The sequence below is a fragment of the Mytilus trossulus genome, chromosome 2, assembly GCF_036588685.1.
Source record: "Mytilus trossulus isolate FHL-02 chromosome 2, PNRI_Mtr1.1.1.hap1, whole genome shotgun sequence".
In the NCBI taxonomy this organism is placed as follows: domain Eukaryota; kingdom Metazoa; phylum Mollusca; class Bivalvia; order Mytilida; family Mytilidae; genus Mytilus; species Mytilus trossulus.
Genome location: NC_086374.1, coordinates 35,349,417 through 35,367,384, shown reverse-complemented (window position 1 = coordinate 35,367,384; position 17,968 = coordinate 35,349,417). Strand labels below are relative to the sequence as shown.

The window sequence follows — 17,968 nt, the reverse complement described above, 5'->3', positions numbered from 1 at the left end:
ATAAGTTGAATAGAAGCATAATCCATTTGCGTGTACATTTGTTCAACGCATTGTTTTCCAACCACCGGATTTATATTACGTGTCTGTGAAACTGATTGAAAACTAAGTACTATCACGTGTAAATTAATATGCATTAATAGTAGTTTAAAACAAACAAACAACATAACAGCAAATAACGAGAACTGTGTTGTCCGTAATTTGTATAGGAATAACGCCCAAAACCGGCGGAACGGCTTTCGACGTTATATTAGAATTGGCGCAATGTATTCCCGCCATTTTAAATTGTTAACCCTTTTGTAGAAATATCTCTTTTTCCATGCCGGTGACCCCATCTTTTTATTTCATGATTTTATCTAGAAATATACAACGCATATTCTGTTGAATACTCATCGAGAAATTATTGGTCAATTTTTTTTAAACATCATTCTTTTATAGTTATTTCACAATAAATAAAGGCGGGAAAATTATTATAGCAACTTATCGCTATTATTTTGCCCTCAGAAATTGGTAATATTATTAAAATAGTTTGTATTAACAACTTGGTTAACAGAACAAACAAGTTTTATGGGAAACCAACTTTTAAAAAAAATATTACACTGCTATTGACTAGAGGTCCCGATTTCCAAATTCCATGAAAAAGACGGCGTTCTAAATCGAAAACGAGGTCGGTGACCCCATTTTTTTATTTGCTGATTTTGAAGCTTTTACCTAACCTAAAGTAAATATAAAATATAAAGAAGATATTATTGGTAGATCTGAATAGAAGGATTTGTCTTTAACTCTGTCTCCGGGATTTTATTCCCGTCTTTTTCTGGTTCCAAAGAAGACTGGAGGAATGAGGCCAGTCATAGACCTATCTATTCTGAACAAATTTCTTATTGTTCCCCACTTCAAAATGGAAACAAACAGATCCATCAGGGCTTCAATCCTTCCAGGAATGTGGACTACTTCTCTGGATCTTTCAGACGCGTATTTCCACATTCCCATTTCCAAAACTTACAGGAAATACCTTCGCTTCGTTTGGAACAACAAAGTTTTCCAGTTCAAGGCTCTCCCTTTTGGCCTGTCTACAGCCCCTTTGGCTTTTACAAAAATCATGAAGGCAGCCATAGCTCACCTACATTCCCTGTCTATTCAGATTCATTCCTATCTGGACGATTCCCTTCTCAAGGAATTTTGCCCAATCAAATTGAGGGTTCAGACAGATTTGGTCATCAATTGTTTTCTGTCCCTAGGCTTCCTTATCTCTTGGAAAAAGTCAGAGATAATTCCGTCTCAAGACTTTGTTTTCCTGGGAGAACATTTCCTAACCAGTGTAGGCCTAGTCCTCCCACCAGAGGAGAAATTTACAAAACTATGTCAGAAAATACATTTATTCCTGACGGTTCAATCAGTCACAGCACGTCAATTCTTGCAACTTCTGGGTCTATTGAACTCTCTGGCAGATGTAATTCCATTGGGACGACTTCACATTCGTCCGCTTCAGTTTTATCTGCACAAGTTATGGATTGCAGCTTCACAAGAATGGGAAGCATTGATTCCAATCACTCAGCCTTTATTTCCACACCTTCAATGGTGGTTAGTACGGGAAAATGTAATGAGGGGCCTATGTCTGTCCCCTCAAGTTCCCAGTCTAACATTATTCACAGATGCCTCCACCCTCGGTTGGGGAGCATATCTGGAGGGGCTTACAATCTCGGGAGTCTGGAGTCCAGATCTTTTGGAAGAGCATATCAATGTATTGGAAATGAAAGCAGTTCTGTTTGCACTGAATCATTTCCAAATGTCTCTAAAGAATCAGTCTGTCATTCTGGCCACGGACAACACAACAGTTGTAGCTTATCTCAAGAATCAGGGAGGAACTCATTCACCTTCTCTTTATCAGATAGCCAGAGACATTCTCCTTCTGTGTTTTCAACTCCAGGTTCATCTAGTGGTGAGACATATTGCGGGGCACCTCAATATTCTAGCCGACACTCTATCCAGATCTCTTGCTCCAGTAAACACGGAGTGGGAACTACTTCAAGTAGTTTTCAAAGCTGTGACTCTTCATTGACCTCAGATAGATCTGTTTGCGACCAGTCTCAATCACAAACTTCTAACATTTGTGTATCCGGTTCCAGATCCAAAATCTTTTGCAGTAGACGCAATGAGCCTATCTTGGAAAGGAATGTTCGGGTACGCCTTCCCTCCTTTCAGGTTTCTCTCCCCAGTACTTCAGAAAATAGCAGGGGAAAATTGCAAGATCATAATTATTGCTCCAGCATGGCCAAAACAGTCTTGGTTTCCAGACCTTCTGCGCCTATCATGTGCTTGTCCTCTAGTTCTACCTCTGAGACCAGACCTTCTGTCTCAAATCAAGGGCAAGGTTCTTTATCAAAATCCAGAAAAACTTCATCTACACGCCTGGCTTCTCTCAGGGTTAGCCTCAGAAAGAGAGGTTTTTCTGAAGGAGCAACCAAGCATCTCACAAAGTCTGTCAGAGACTCCACTAGCATTGTCTATGATGCAAAATGGTCAATCTTCTCAGATTGGTGTAGTGAGCGAGAAATTGATCCTTTCCAAGTCACTGTACATCAATTAGCAGACTTTCTAGTTTTTCTTTTTGAATCCAAAGGATTATGTCCCTCTACTATTAAGGGATATAGATCAGCTATCTCAAGAACTATTCATATTTCTGGTGGCCCAGATTTTGGAATCAATGAACATATTTCTCTTTTGGTTCGTAGTTTTAGTCTTGAAAGACCAAGACAAAAAACTTTAATTCCTAAGTGGGACCTTGGACTAGTTTTATCCTTTTTAAAACTTCCTCCTTTTGAACCAGCAGAAACAATAGATTTAAGGTTTCTTTCCTATAAATGCTGTTTTCTTTTAGCTTTGGCTTCTGGACGGAGAAGGAGTGAAATCCATGCCTTCTCTATTTCTGATGCTTGCCTTCGATTTAACAGGGATAAATCTTCTGTTACTCTTTTAACGGATCCTGCTTTTTGGCAAAGAATCAGATTCCAGATAAGGGTGCAGAACCAGTTGTGATTCCTGCACTCCCTAGCGATTCTATTTCTGTACTTTTATGTCCAGTAAGAATCCTTTCTATTTATCTGGAAAGAACGTGTAGTTTACGTTCTGTTTCTAACTCAAGACTCTTTATTCCTATTAAAAAAGGAATCTCAGATCTTTCTGTTAAAACTATTTCTACTTGGATATGCAAATGCATATCTTTAGCTTATGGTTCTTCTAAGGCAGAACTTTTAAATAGTTTTAATGTTAAAGCTCATGATGTTAGGGGTATCTCTACATCCTGGGCTCTGTTTAACAGTGCATCTTTGGAAGAGGTACTGTCTGCAGGTTTCTGGAGAAATGAGAACTCTTTTATATCTCACTACCTCCAATCTATGGCTACTTTTGCCGAGAGTTTATACTCTCTTGGACCTATAGTTTCAGCACAAAGATTGAACTTTCCTCCTGTTTCTTCTGTTACAGGGGATTCAGCTTTACGTTAGATTCTGTTACTCAGAATTTATGATGGTAACGTATTTATAGCTATAAAATATTCAAATTTTAAAGTAAATTTGGATTTTATCAGATAAATACTTACCATCATAAATTATAGGTCCCACCCACCTCCCCTTCATCCCCTTTCCTTATGTTTTCTGTCTTGAGGAAATTGAATGGAAGAATATGGGCAAACAGGGGTATATGTCCGGACCAGTGAGAATACGTTTATTTTTAGTTGGGATTTTCCATCTGACCTATGACGCAATTGGGGTTACACTCAGAATTTATGATGGTAAGTATTTATCTAATAAAATCCAAATTTACTTTAAAATTTGAATATTTTAGCCAATTTCAATTTTCCAAGTCCGTATTTGTGCTCAAAATGCTACTTATACATGAGAAACGTGAATATGGATAGCCTCAGGTTGACGGGACATACATAAATTTTAAAATAAGTATCATAAAGTGGACTTCTAAAAGTATGGAACGCCATTGGAGCCAAATAACGGTTATTAGGGTCCGCCTGTCAAAAGACGGTCACCGCATAGTAAGGGTTAACATAAACCAAAAAAACTAAACATTGACATTTGAACCATGAAAATGAGGTCAAGGTCAGATGAACCATGCCAGGTAGGCATGTACAGCTAACAATTCTTCCATACAACAAATAAAATTGACTTATTGCTTATAAGTTAAAGTTTAAGAAAAACACACCAAAACACAAAAGCTTAACACTGAGCAATGAACCGTAACAAATGAGGTCAAGGTCAAATAAAACCTGTGTGACTGACATGTAGATCATGAAATATTTCCATACAACAAATATAGTTGACCTATTGCATATAGTATTAGAAAAAAAGGCCAAAACTCAAAAACTTAACTTTGACCACTGAACCATGAAAATGAGGTCAAGGTCATATGACACCTGCCAGGTAATCCTGTACACCTTACAACCATTCCATTAACAAAATATAGAAGACCTACCACATACAGTATAAGAAAAACAGACCAAAACACAAAAACTTAACTATAACCACTGAACCATGAAAATGAGATCAAGGTCAGATGACACCTGCCAGTTGGACATGTACACCTTACAATGCTTCTATACATCGAATATACTAGACCTATTGCTTATAGTATCTCAGATATGGACTTGACCACCAAAACTTAACCTTGTTCACTGATCCATGTTATGAGGTCGAGGTCAAGTGAAAACTATCTGACAGGCAAGAGGACCTTGCAAGGTACACACATACCAAATATAGTTATCCTAATACTTATAAAAAGAAGAGAATTTAACATTACAAAAAATCTTAACTTTTGTTTTCAAGTAGTCACTGAACCATGAAAAAGAGGTCAAGGACATTGGACATGTGACTGACGGAAACTTCGTAACATGAGGCATCCATATACAAAGTATGAAGCATCCAGGTCTCCCACCTTCTAAAATATAAAGCTTTGAAGAAGTGAGCTAACATCGCCGCCGCATCCGCCGTAGCCGCCGCCGTCGTAGCCGCCGCCGTAGCCGGATCACTATCCCTATGTAGAGCTTTCTGCGACAAAAGTCGCAGACTTGACAAAAACTATGTCACCATGGTTATTTACCAGGGCCTAAGCTTCATCTTTATTTACTATTAAATATCTTATTTATGTTGCCATGGATACTTACCAGGGTTAGCTCCATCTCTGTACACTACTGGTTGGTCTTTATACTGTAGATAGTACTGTATATGTCCCATCTCATGATGGATGGTTACTAAATGTTCCATTGTAATATCTGTGCACATCTTAATTCTGAAATAAAAACAATGACAACAAATAATAGACAACACATTATGTCATGCTTCGTACCAAATCAACATAAAATGTGAATCATTTGTAGATGTTTTTTTAATCATCTAAAATAAATAACAAATGAGATAAATAAATAGATAAATTTTCTAATCTTTCTTCCTATAGCTACAGAAAAACATATATTTATATTGGACACATTACTACATCTGACAGCCATTCAAATGTAAATAAATGAGGACTTTTTCAATAAAAGAATTTTCTCAACATGTTTTGTATACCGTAAGTGTAGAAATATGAATATGTACTTGTCAAAAAACAGTAACAATATAATTGTACGTTTAATACCTGAAATCTTTTTTGTCATAGAAATCCCAAGCTGAGGCATGACAGACAATTTCTCTATCTTTTGGTTTCTTCACCACAGAGTTCTTCCAGAATAAATCTGGCATTGCTGTTAGGTTTAAGGATTTGAAGAAATCTTCTGCTGTTCTAAACATTCTATCGACTGTATAATTCTACAATAGTTAAACATTCTATCAATACATGTAATGTCATTCACAACCTCTTTACCACATTCAAGAGACTATACAAGTAATTTTAAAATGCAGCATTGTGAGAGGGAAAAACTATATTTAAAAACAATGCTCTAGACAGATACATATTCAAGGGTTTAAACTGGATTTTCACTAATTTTGCAACATTACTAAGACCCCGTTCACACTAGGACATTTTTATCGATTTAAACTAGACCTGTTCTCTTAAGATCAGTTTAAGGGCTAATGTGAACACATTGAATCCATCTTCAATCCGTCTAAACTAAAACACCAAAAGAGGTAGTTTAGTTTGAATCGATCTAAAATAAACCGTTCTTACTTTAGATGTGAGCGCATAGATCAGTTTAAACTAGTACGATTGAATCGAAAATAACGTATGCGCATGTGTAGCGGCTAAACTATCTCAAAGGTTCTTTGTTTAACCCATATTTCTCTGTTAAAAGACCTTTAAAACAAACTGAAAACATGTTGTCTTTGCCATAGCATAGATTTGGAAATCTGTGTCTTCTTTTCTTCTGTTGATTTTTTCTTCTTTGTAGGAACCGCAGTATTTCCGGCGTTGTGTTGTAACTTTGTTGCTATAGTTATGTTTTTCAATATTAAACGGAAAACTGCAATAACACCAGTATCAAAATTTTAACTTGTGATTCAAGAGAAACAATAAATTTATCCAATTTTTCCCAAGTGTGTGTATCAGTGTATCAACACATGAATTTTATAAATCATTTCTATTTATACACAGTGTTTACAGTTTTACGGGCAATAAGGTTAGATCGATTGTGTTTTTAATTGTAGTGTGAATGCAGTGGTTCAGATTAGACCGAAACAGATTGTTTTGATTAAAGATAATGTGAACGCTAACTGTTTGTTTTTTTAGATTGAATCAGATTAGATCGATAAAAAAAAATGCTGGTGTGAACGGGGTCTAAGACATTCTAGGTCATTAATTCTATAAGCCAAGAATGAAGTTCAAGGCTTTCCTCAAGCTTTTATGGTAGCAAAGGGCCCTTCTCTGTTAAACAATATGACAAAACTTTAAGTGCATCAGGTTTCTGGTTTAGAACAAGAAGGCCTAATATAGAAAAAAACACAACTGAAGCTTTTAATAAATAAATATACCTAATGTAAGTATCAGTTGTATAATGCACTTGTCATGGACAATGTAACTTGTTTTTTGTTTTTAAATCTAATTGTTTCTTATTAATTGTATTGCTGGTTTGTTTTTCTCTATTGATACCCAAATAGTGTTAATGTTAGCATCTATACAACACCATACCTGAGCTCTGAGTTGAGGAGTGATGTCCACACTAACTTTTCCCTTGTATGGCATAACGATATCATAAATATTATTCCATTCTTGAGCCCACATGTTGCCTGAAAATAATAATTCAATGTTTATATATTCTTATGATAATATTAAGTCCCTTAAAATTTAATAGTTACATTTCTTAAAACAAGAGAAATGCTAATACTTTTTAATATTTTAAATTTTAATCATAAAGAATAAAGAAAATTCTTGTAATTATCTACAAAACAATTTCAAATAGTAGCTTGTAAAAAAAATCTTTATTTTTTCAATTAAAACATATCAATAAAATTTAATTATAGATGTAACGCGTCTTCTGATTATCTGAAATTATTTTGTTATCAGCCCATAGACATAATTTAGTCATGTGACCTTGACACCATCAACGTTTTTTCATGGTTTTCTACGGTTTAAAATGGAATTTAGAACTAAATTATAAGAAATGACTGTTATATTTTTTCTGTCTATTCGAAATAACATAAAACAAGAGGCTGTCACAACGACAGCAAACTAGATTTATTAGCATTTATTTGTGTCCTGGCAATATCACAAGAACCATTAGTGATGATTGGTGAAAGTGAAAATCGTCAATATCAAATTTGACCTCTATTTTGTCATCAGTATCAACATATTAAAATTTGAAAAGCTTAGATTGAATGGCTCTTGAGTAAATGCAACAATGTGAATGAAAACAACATTTTACGATCTTTCAAGAACCATAACTCCTGAACGGTAAAAGTCAAAATCGTCATTATTGAACTTGACCTCTATTTTGTCACCAGTAACAACATATTAAAATTTGAAAAAGCTTTGGTTGAATGGTTCATGAGAAAATGCACGGACACGACTGGAAACACCATTTTACGATCTTTCAAGAACCATAACTACTGAACGGTAAAAGTCAAAATCATCATTATTGAACTTGACCTCTATTTTGTCATCAGTAACAACATATTAAAATTTGAAAAGCTTTGGTTGAATGTTTCATGAGAAAATGCACGGACAAGACTGGAAACACCATTTTTCAATCTTTCAAGAACCATAACTCCTGAACTGTAAAAGTCAAAATCGTCATTATTGAACTTGACCTCCATTTGGTCACCAGTTACAACATATTAAAATTGGGAAGCTTTGGTAGAACAGTTCATGCGTAAATGCACGGACACGACTGGAAACACCATTTTTTCAATCTTTCAAGAACCATAACTCCTGAACGGTAAAAGTCAAAATCGCCATTATTGAACATGACCTTCATTCAGTTGTCAGTAACAACATATTAAAATTTTAAAAGCTTTGGTTGAACGGTTCATGAGTTAATGCACGGACAACATTTGATTGCCGCCCACCCGCCCGCCGAGCATACCCAAATCAATAACCAGACTTGGGGTCAATTACATTGGAATGTAATTAATTAAATTACACATTACATTGCAAAAATGGTCAATTACACTAATTACACATTACACAGATTTTGAAATGTAATTAATTAAATTACAATTACTTTACTAAAGTAATTAATTAAATTACACATTACATTTCATCATGATATGTTTTAACAATATTTTACATGTTTATATGATGAATGTGTAAAATATTCATGTAAGCATAGTTTAAACGTTGCATTTGATAATCTTTTAATATAGTTATTTTAATGTTTTGTCAGCAATAGTCTGAATCTTCTGGTCTGAAAACAGCAATTGTGAATAGTCTTTTGACAGGATCTAATGTAACGTGTGCAAGATATTGCTCAATCAGGACATGGAAGTTTTATGATTAGAATATCATTATATTGATAGGAGAGGGAATTTGTTCCTATTAACTTGCCAATACATCAAGGGGTATTTTGACATCTCAGAAATGAACTCATTTGAATTAAACATAATATGAATAAAGAAATTATAAATGAATTTAAAATATTTTTTTATTTTACTTTAAAAAATATCAAAAAGTGTGCTTGTCAAAATATTGAAAATATTTTTTAGTACAAACAATGTATATAATGTCTAAATATCAGCAATATTTTGCTAATTAGATAAAATATCTGTAATAATGGCATTGCCCCTGGACATTTTAATCTGATTAATTGCTGTTTGTTTTTACAGCTGTTAATTTGTATTTCTATACTACTTTTGTGTATACTCATTTCATAAAATGATTGTATGCAGTGATTTTAAATTCTAAATGAACTGTCTCAGAAAGATGTTTCACAGTGACACATTTTATTTTTTTTGTTTAACAAGGTGTTTATTACTTATCAATCTATTTAGTTAAAGGTCTTTCTTAAAAACTAGAACAACCCCTTTAAATGATTATCACATTTTTAAAACTATAAAATATAAATAAAAAATCTGTAGGTCAAATAAATGATATAAAAACTTCAGAATAAATTACAAACTTCATATATTAAAAAAGTATGTGATATTAATATTTGAAAAATACATATAATTTTACAATTTATATTATTAAACACAATCCTTAACTGTAACACCATAAAAGTACATGTAATTGAAATGTAATTCAAAAGTAATTGAGCATTACATGCTTTTTTCAATGTAATTAATTAAATTACCATTACATGTAATTAAAAAAATGCTCAATTACACATTACATTCAATTACATGGAAAATTGTAATGCATTACACTTTTAAAATTACCATTACATTTTTAATTACCCCATCCCTGTCACAAAAAATGGTTAAAAATTGGTCACACTGTTTAATAACCCGCTATTCAGTGTGCACCAAATTTTTTATGTTATTTCTTCATAGACAGAAATAATATTACAGTCATTCCTTAAATAACAAGGATAAAACTGCTTAACTGAACAATCATATCTCTCTATACAAACATGTATATCACTAACCTAACAAATGTGCAGGGATATGTCCTGATTCAGAGAAATGTTCAGCTCCATATTGTTCCATCAGTTTACCCTTAACATATCCATGTAACTGTTCATAGAGGGGACGTAACTCTTCTAACAAGTCTTTTAAATCTTCCTGGAATGTAGGAGATTCATACCAAGATCTCCAGTAATCACCTGTGTCTTCATATCCTGTTGAATTATATAATATTATCATCAAATATATTTGTTAAAACAATAATCATCATGACAATTTCATACATGTGCATGCCTTTTTAAAGAATTTTTTTTAGCAAAGAGAAAGAATAAAATAGAGAATGGAAATGGGGAATGCATCAAAGAGACAACAACCCGACCATAGAGAAGACAACAGCAGAAGGTCACCAATAATAGAAAGAAGAACATCTAAGGAACTAAAGTTGAACATGTCACACAGTTTGGCATAACCTGGCATAACCTGATGAAGCTAAAAGCCATATATCAAGAAGTTATAACATGTAGTTGCTGATAGAAAAAGAAAAACCAGAAAAAAATGTGTTACCGGTAATATATACAGATAAACACAAAGACAGACAGGGGTGAACTAGTGTTACCGTTCTTTGTTCCAGACCCTATGAAATACCTGTTAACATCCCGAGGCACTAGTTTTGTTTGTAAAGTAAGAATTAATATTTATTGTGTGTTATGTTATTTTATTTTATAATGTTTTATATATACCAAGTTCTCTGACACCCTCATTACTAAGTTGTACAAATCTGGCATAATCTGACTTCATTTTCTTTCCTGTATTGTCCCTCCATCCTTTCCAGGCCGTCAGCAGTTCTGTATAATTCCTTGATGTAGCTATCAGCTCTAATAAATCTGGAATCAGAAATTAACAATGAATTTGATTAAGATAAAGATGAAATTATAGTGATTATCTACATAATACATTTTGATACTTTACACTTATGTTTTATATATTGTATAAGCTGTCTAAACAGGTCAACACAACATCAAGGTTAAGTCCAAAAGGGACAAAACAAAACAGAACTACTCATACTAATAGTTGTTCTATAGATTATGTAAATGAGTGCATACCTGGTTCCAAAGACAGACATTTTCCTTCAGACATACACACAGTTCCTTTACCATAGATTCCTTCTATATCAGACTGGGCTTTATTCATCTAAAACAAAACAAATTTAATTAAGTAATAATTCATGGCAGCTCTAGATTTGCTTTCATTTAACCATGGGTTGGGCTTTAATATTCAATTATTTTACCCTGAGTGTTAGCTGCCAATAATTATTTCGATACTAATAGGACAAATTCAGTAATTTTGTTCATCATGAAAGCCCTATACATCCGTTACTACTTAGGCTGTTCCTTTTTATCCAATTTTGATAAAATAAGTAATATTATATAATTCAATGATTATTTTTTTTAATCACATTTTTCACTTATATATTTTCTTTCAATGTAATTTTATTCGTTCTGGAAGCTTCAAAACACCTGGTATTCACATTTTGATTTTTTTGTTTACTGAAACATACTTGTGACGTCACCTTGCTTTGTTGCCATGCCAAGACAATTACATCATTTTGAGGAATTTTCATTTTATGAAATTTTACCATTAAAAATAAATTGAAATGGACTGATCTGTTATAAGTATTTCTTAACTTTTTCTTAGAAAACATTCGTAGGTTTATTTCTTTGTAAATTTCTATAAAAAGGAATCAAGAAGTAACTCACCCGTATCAATATCAATTGGCTAAAAAACAGATACTTGATTAATCCAAACCTGAATAAACTTTTGTATACTTCTTTCATTACAAAATGTTATCATGTATTCTTCAAATTACATATTATTATTGGGAAATGAAATTACGAGCTTACCTCTCTAAGCTTTGACTTGTCTGACAGAGCACTTGTTCCAATATCTGAAATCTTGCTGAACTGACGTTCCATGTCAGCTGGGAAAGTTTTCCAGTCAAATTCTGATGCACCTTTGGCCATTTCTTGCTGGAACTGTGCAAATACATCTTTTGCTTCAAGCTGAAATCATTAAAAAAAAAAAACTTTATGAACTCAGTATTTTCTTGGTAATACTATTCAGTATCTCTAGAAATACTGTAAATTCTTTATTTTCTTGCATTGAGGACACTTGTGTTTTCTTGAATATAAGATTTCGTGGTTTTTGAAAATCACTACATACAAAGCCTACATAAACTTTGCATTTGTTTAATATTTGAGTTTGTGGTTTACCTGTACCCACTAAACCCACTAAAACTGGTATTAAACGAATAATAATGAATCCACAGTATTGGTGCTAAGAATAATTTAACAGCATTATTTTGGAGAAATCATTTTGTAAAAAGATAAGCCAGGTGTCCAGGAACTGAATGAATTACTGTGATAAACATGATACCAAATATAAACAAATTAATAAGTAAACAGTCATAAATAATCTGTGACTTTGGAAAATGTGAGAGAATGGTGTCACAGATACTTAGACTCTGACACAGACAAATGTACCGTAATGTAAAGGATATAATACCTGTTTTTGTTGGTTTACATCAGTTATATTAGCAGCATAGTTCCAATCAGCAATAGTAGCTTTATTGTACTCAGTCTGAGCCTTTGTATCATAGTCTTCTAACCACTTCTTGGCTTTGTTAACGTCTGTTTCTACTGAGACAGGATCAGGACATTCCTCTCCCCAGCCAATGTCATCACCATCAGCATTCTGTTCTGTCAGCCATTTAGTGAGGGGTTCAAAGTATTTCATCAAAGACTTGGCACTCATAGCTCTCTGTCCAGTGATCTGTTCCATGGCTTCTTGCCAGGGTTTGGATGATCCAAGTCTAAGCATGTCCCTGGTGATACAATATAATGTTACTGTGTACAAATTGATACTTTAATCAGGTATAAAATATTGTTATTGGCTTTAAGCTAGCTTTCAGTAACTGGGAGAACTCTTGGATCATAACTTACCGGTAGTGTCTATTTTTATAAATTTTTAATGAGGTGGATTTTTATTTGTTTGAATTGTTTCACATCTTGTCATGTCAGGGTTATTTATAGCTCACTATAGTGTATGGGTTTTGATCATTTTTTTAGCCTACTTAGCTGACAATTCATCTAGTTTAAGGGATCATTCATTGATAGTTAGTATTTTTATTTACATGGAATTTGTAATCTCAGATAAATACATGTACTAAAATTTAATTATCGATTTTGCATGGCATCTGCACTACTACCATGCATTATTTAAGCAAGTTTTGATGTGAAAGTCAGGAAGATATCATAATAACAACACTAAGTGATTTTTTGGTTATAACACTGTTTCAAGGTGTTTCCTGTTGTCATGTTTCTTCTGTTACCAACAGTTCATTTCAGCAAATTAAAGTACAATTCCACAATTTCATAGTAAAGAGTACTTACCCTAAAAGTTTTCCAGCTTCCTTTGACTGGTAAATATCACACTGATGCAGAGGTCCCTCGTGTCCTGCAGCCTTGCATAAAGCCTCATGAAACTGGAACTGTATCACAAAACTTACAAAATATCTAAAAATAGAATAGGCATGTTCAATTCTGAGGCTTAACACAAAGCTTCATGGAATTGGAACTGTATCACAAAACTTACAAAATATCTAAAAATATATAGCTATCTGCTTTTTCAAATATTAGAGAATGGCACGATCAAATAAATCAAATTTTAGTGTACACTTCTGTCATTAAGTGGTTACTCAAACTGCATGTATCATGCATATAGAAATAAAGATGTTTAGCTGTCTGAATTTGTATCATTGACTTAAGAATTGATAAAGTCATAAGTGTACGTCAGAGACAATAATATGTTATATGTTAACATTTTTCTTCTGGGAGTAATTTCCAACAACTTTTTTATACTGTTCATATTGTTAACAAGTCAGGCATTTAAAAGAGGTAAGATAGACTTGGTCTTAATCTAAAAAGATTAATAGTATGCCTTCCTTGACAAGACAGAAAACTTCTGTGTCTTCAGTGTTAAAAGGGAGAACTGCTGTAAAGGCTGACTGATTTAATGAGGTGGCTATACCTGTCATAATCTTCAATGTTTAACACCTGTATTTCTAATGAAACACTTACTGATGATGGGTGAACATTGATTTTACCAAGAATGGATTTCACCGATTCTCTTTTATTACTATAAATTCAGAAATTATTTAGAGATTTTTATTAATGCAAATAATGTGACAGGGTGTCTTGTATAGCAATAATAAGAAGTTGCACTTTGATATCTGATACTAATATCTCTATGTAGCTTTCTTGAAATTCCAATAATCTGTTTTTGTCCTTTTAAAAAAAAATTCAATAATAAATGCATGCAATAATATCTGAATTAACAGTATCTATCTATTTCAAGTTCTCTATCCTAGCCTTTATTGCCTTTATCACATTATATAGTCTGACCTGATGTAGGGAACATTAGCAGGAATGTGGTACTTTGCTCCAGGGTCAAAATCATCTTTACCTCTCTTTACTGGAGGTGATATTCCTTGGAATTTACATCTAAAATAAAATTGAAACATTTTATATATAATTATTACTTGTAGGTGAGGTATAAAAATCTTATCTGCACACCTTTTGTTCATTACATAAATATTCTGAAAAACAAAATGGTTGTTAATAAGGATTACACTATGTGCTAATTGTTGACTGCAGAAAACTAGGGGGTTCTATACTTCCAAACGACAACATTTTTTTAAATATGGTTGAAACAATTTCTAGGAATCTGTGTGATAAATTACATCAACAGAGGTTAAGTCAGATTAATGCTCTATCATAATATATACATCCATTAACAATAACATGGAATTGAGTTTTCTTTCGATCCTTTTCAGAGCATAAAATAGTGAACATAAAGAACAGTTAGAGGTGAGAAGTACATGGAGGACAGTTGAGATATATATGTACTTGGGAATACGTTGATATTATCAATAATATACGGAATATACAGACAATTGCCGTATCAAAGTGGTAGCTGATGCCTTCTAGAATAAAGAGACATATTTAATAGTGTCAGACTACGGTTTTACTAATATCATTAAGTGAATCAGTGTCATTTTAGATTTTAGACTATTTTTAACGAAGTATCAAAGTGAATAACTTTTAATATCGTCCCGTGTAAAATAAGCCCATCGTCTTTTAATATATGCAATTGCGTTTTATACTGTGAAATAACAAAGTGATTTTAGCTGTATAAGTCTGTTGTGTAAAATCAAGAAATTGATGTGCTCCTAACCACAGGAGGAAGTTACTGAAAGAAGAAGAAGAAGCTGTACATATAAAAATTTCACAAAAATATAATAAATTTAAAATTTTTAAATTTGATAATAAAAATGAAAAATCGCAATCTTGACAAATATGCCTTCGATAATCGTAAAAATATTAAAAGAAATTTGGTTTATTTTACAGCATGCAAAAGACTATAAAAGATGTTATGAAGGAAAAGCTATATGCTGTATAGATGAAGATGGACAGTCAGGTTGAAAAGGTTTATACAAACTGTTTGCCTTCCTTAATAGTATCATCAATCAAGGGGACAAAGCTAAGTAATAGGGATAGAGACTCACCTGAGATCCCACCATTTTTGGTTGTACTCATCAGGGGTTGTCTCCCCACTAAACACACTCCATCTCCATTGGTCAATGAGATAACCAAAAGGTAAGAAAGCTATCTTGCCCAAGGCCATAGACATTAAGTAATTCATATCTGCTTCTATAAAAAGAGAATGCATCAAAATTACAAAAATGCAAATATAAACAAGACACATGTTATTCAATTGGGTTTGTGTCATTTTGGTGTCTTGTAATATTTCTCATCTTATTCAGGCTATAAATTTTAAGGATCCAAGGTCATGAACCTTGAAAAAGAACTGTGCAATGAACTTTTTTGTTTAAATTGAGTTCAGCAATTCTCAAAACAACTTTTGAATATTTGCTAAAATGTGTTATATTACATACCATTATCACTCTCCACTTTATCCAATAAACCAATCTTATGTAGATGTTTAGGTGTGGCCACAGACAAGGCCAGTACATCTCCCACAGCCTCATGGAAACCTGAAATATTATTATACACCTATTTAATCTAGAGGAGTATGAACAAAAAAATATTAGTCAAATAGATAGGAAAGTTTAGAGGAACTTTTTTTTTCAATACATGTTCTATTAAAATAAATGCAAGTTATAAATAAATTCAATAAAAAATATAATGTTCTAAGTTGACCGTAGATGAATTTGGCTATTCTATTTGGGTTCCTTTTGATTCTATAGCATCTAACGTTACAGTCTATGCTCATGGAAGTGTTTAACGACCTTGACTGGATATACATCCCTGGCATAGTCGGTCTACAGTCTATTTACCCATTCCTGGCTTTTATGTGTTTAAGTTTGAGAGTTCCTAAAGAAGGTAAATCCAGATACACAAAATGTATTAAGCACTTAATTTCCTTTTTCAACTCATCAACAATAAAATTATCATCAAGAAAGAAAAAGATAGAACTATCTTTAGAATGTGTTATCTAGAAGTACTTACCTGAGTTAGCTCCCCTTCTAAATGGCACTGGTAAATCTTTATACTGTAGGTAGTACTGTATATGTCCCATCTCATGATGGATAGTGATCAAGTCTTCCATGTTAATGTCTGTGCACATTTTGATCCTTTATTTACAAGAAAGAAATATATAAATGTACAATATCACATTAATGTCCATAATTTTACTCATTCAAATTCAAGTACAAGGTCATGATGTTGATTTCAAATATGTGTTAATGCCATACTTCATATTCAACAAATCAATCGAAATTTGCTTTAGTGGTGATTTTTGAAGTGATTTTTTAAACTTGACATTAAAAAATCTAATAGGCTATGGTTAGTATTTCTTAAAAATAAATTAAATTTTTCAATTAAATGAAAAGTGCAAAACACAATGATGGAATATTAATTGACATTTGTATGCTCAAATGAATTTAAAAGCATTTCTAAAAATAATTTAATTTCTTTGTATGACACCTGGAAGACACAATATACTTTCTGCATCTTACTGTGGAAGATCAAAACTTGTAAAGATGTCTTACTTTGATTTTTAATATTTACCTGAAATCTTTTTGATTATAGAAATCCCAGGCTGATGCATGGCACACAACTTCTCTGCCATCTGTAGGTTTGGTAATCATGGACTTGTTCCAAAACGTCTCAGGCATTTTCTTCAATCCTAGTGACACAAAAAACTCTTCTGCAATTTTGAACAGGTCTAATGCTGTTTTATTCTAAAAGTATATAATTTTTAATGAGAAAATAGGATATATATGCCATAAGTATGCATCAATTCATAAATAAATATCATTATCAGAAGAACCTGGTATGTAAATGGACAATACATGTTTATCTGAATTTTTTTTAATATTTTCTTTCAAATAGAGAATTTTAATGTGCATATTTTTATGCGTTTACTTTCTACATTGGCTAGAGGTATAGGGGGAGGGGGGAATCTCATAAACATGTTAAACACCATCGCAATTTTGCGCCTGTCCCAAGTCAGGAGCCTCTGGCCTTTGTTAGTGTGATTTTTAATTTTAGTTTCTTGTGTATAATTTGGAGTTTAGTATGACGTCCATTATCACTGAACTAGTATAAATATATTTATGGGGCCAGCTGAAGGACGCCCTCAAGTGCGGGAGTTTCTCACTACATTGAAGACCCATTAGTGGCCTTCAGCTGTTGTCTACTCTATGGTCAGGTTGTTGTAGCTTTAACACATTCCCCACTTCCTTTCTCAATTGCAATCTGTATAAAAAAAAATCTGACTTCCATTTATGAATTATTTTAATATACAGTAAAAAGGTATATAATGCACAAATTAAGCACCCTTGAAACAAGATGTTGGACCTTTTTGTTTTTAATAATATATCTCTAATTTCACAT

General features: G+C 32.8%; 1 protein-coding gene across 1 annotated transcript in view; it reads right to left on the bottom strand.

The window, feature by feature from the left end:
* Nucleotides 1-17,968, bottom strand: part of LOC134707083 (uncharacterized) — an 85,991-nt gene that overhangs the window by 42,001 nt on the left and 26,022 nt on the right. Inside the window, exons 18-31 of the mRNA XM_063566582.1 lie at nt 17,141-17,313; nt 16,580-16,704; nt 16,006-16,104; nt 15,616-15,760; nt 14,453-14,551; nt 13,442-13,564; nt 12,555-12,873; nt 11,894-12,052; nt 11,096-11,183; nt 10,733-10,876; nt 10,016-10,207; nt 7,123-7,220; nt 5,638-5,807; nt 5,168-5,292 (exon numbers count right to left, since the gene is read on the bottom strand). Of these exons, the coding sequence (XP_063422652.1) occupies nt 5,168-5,292; nt 5,638-5,807; nt 7,123-7,220; nt 10,016-10,207; nt 10,733-10,876; nt 11,096-11,183; nt 11,894-12,052; nt 12,555-12,873; nt 13,442-13,564; nt 14,453-14,551; nt 15,616-15,760; nt 16,006-16,104; nt 16,580-16,704; nt 17,141-17,313 (2,059 nt within the window). The remainder of the gene's footprint in view (nt 1-5,167; nt 5,293-5,637; nt 5,808-7,122; nt 7,221-10,015; nt 10,208-10,732; nt 10,877-11,095; nt 11,184-11,893; nt 12,053-12,554; nt 12,874-13,441; nt 13,565-14,452; nt 14,552-15,615; nt 15,761-16,005; nt 16,105-16,579; nt 16,705-17,140; nt 17,314-17,968) is intronic.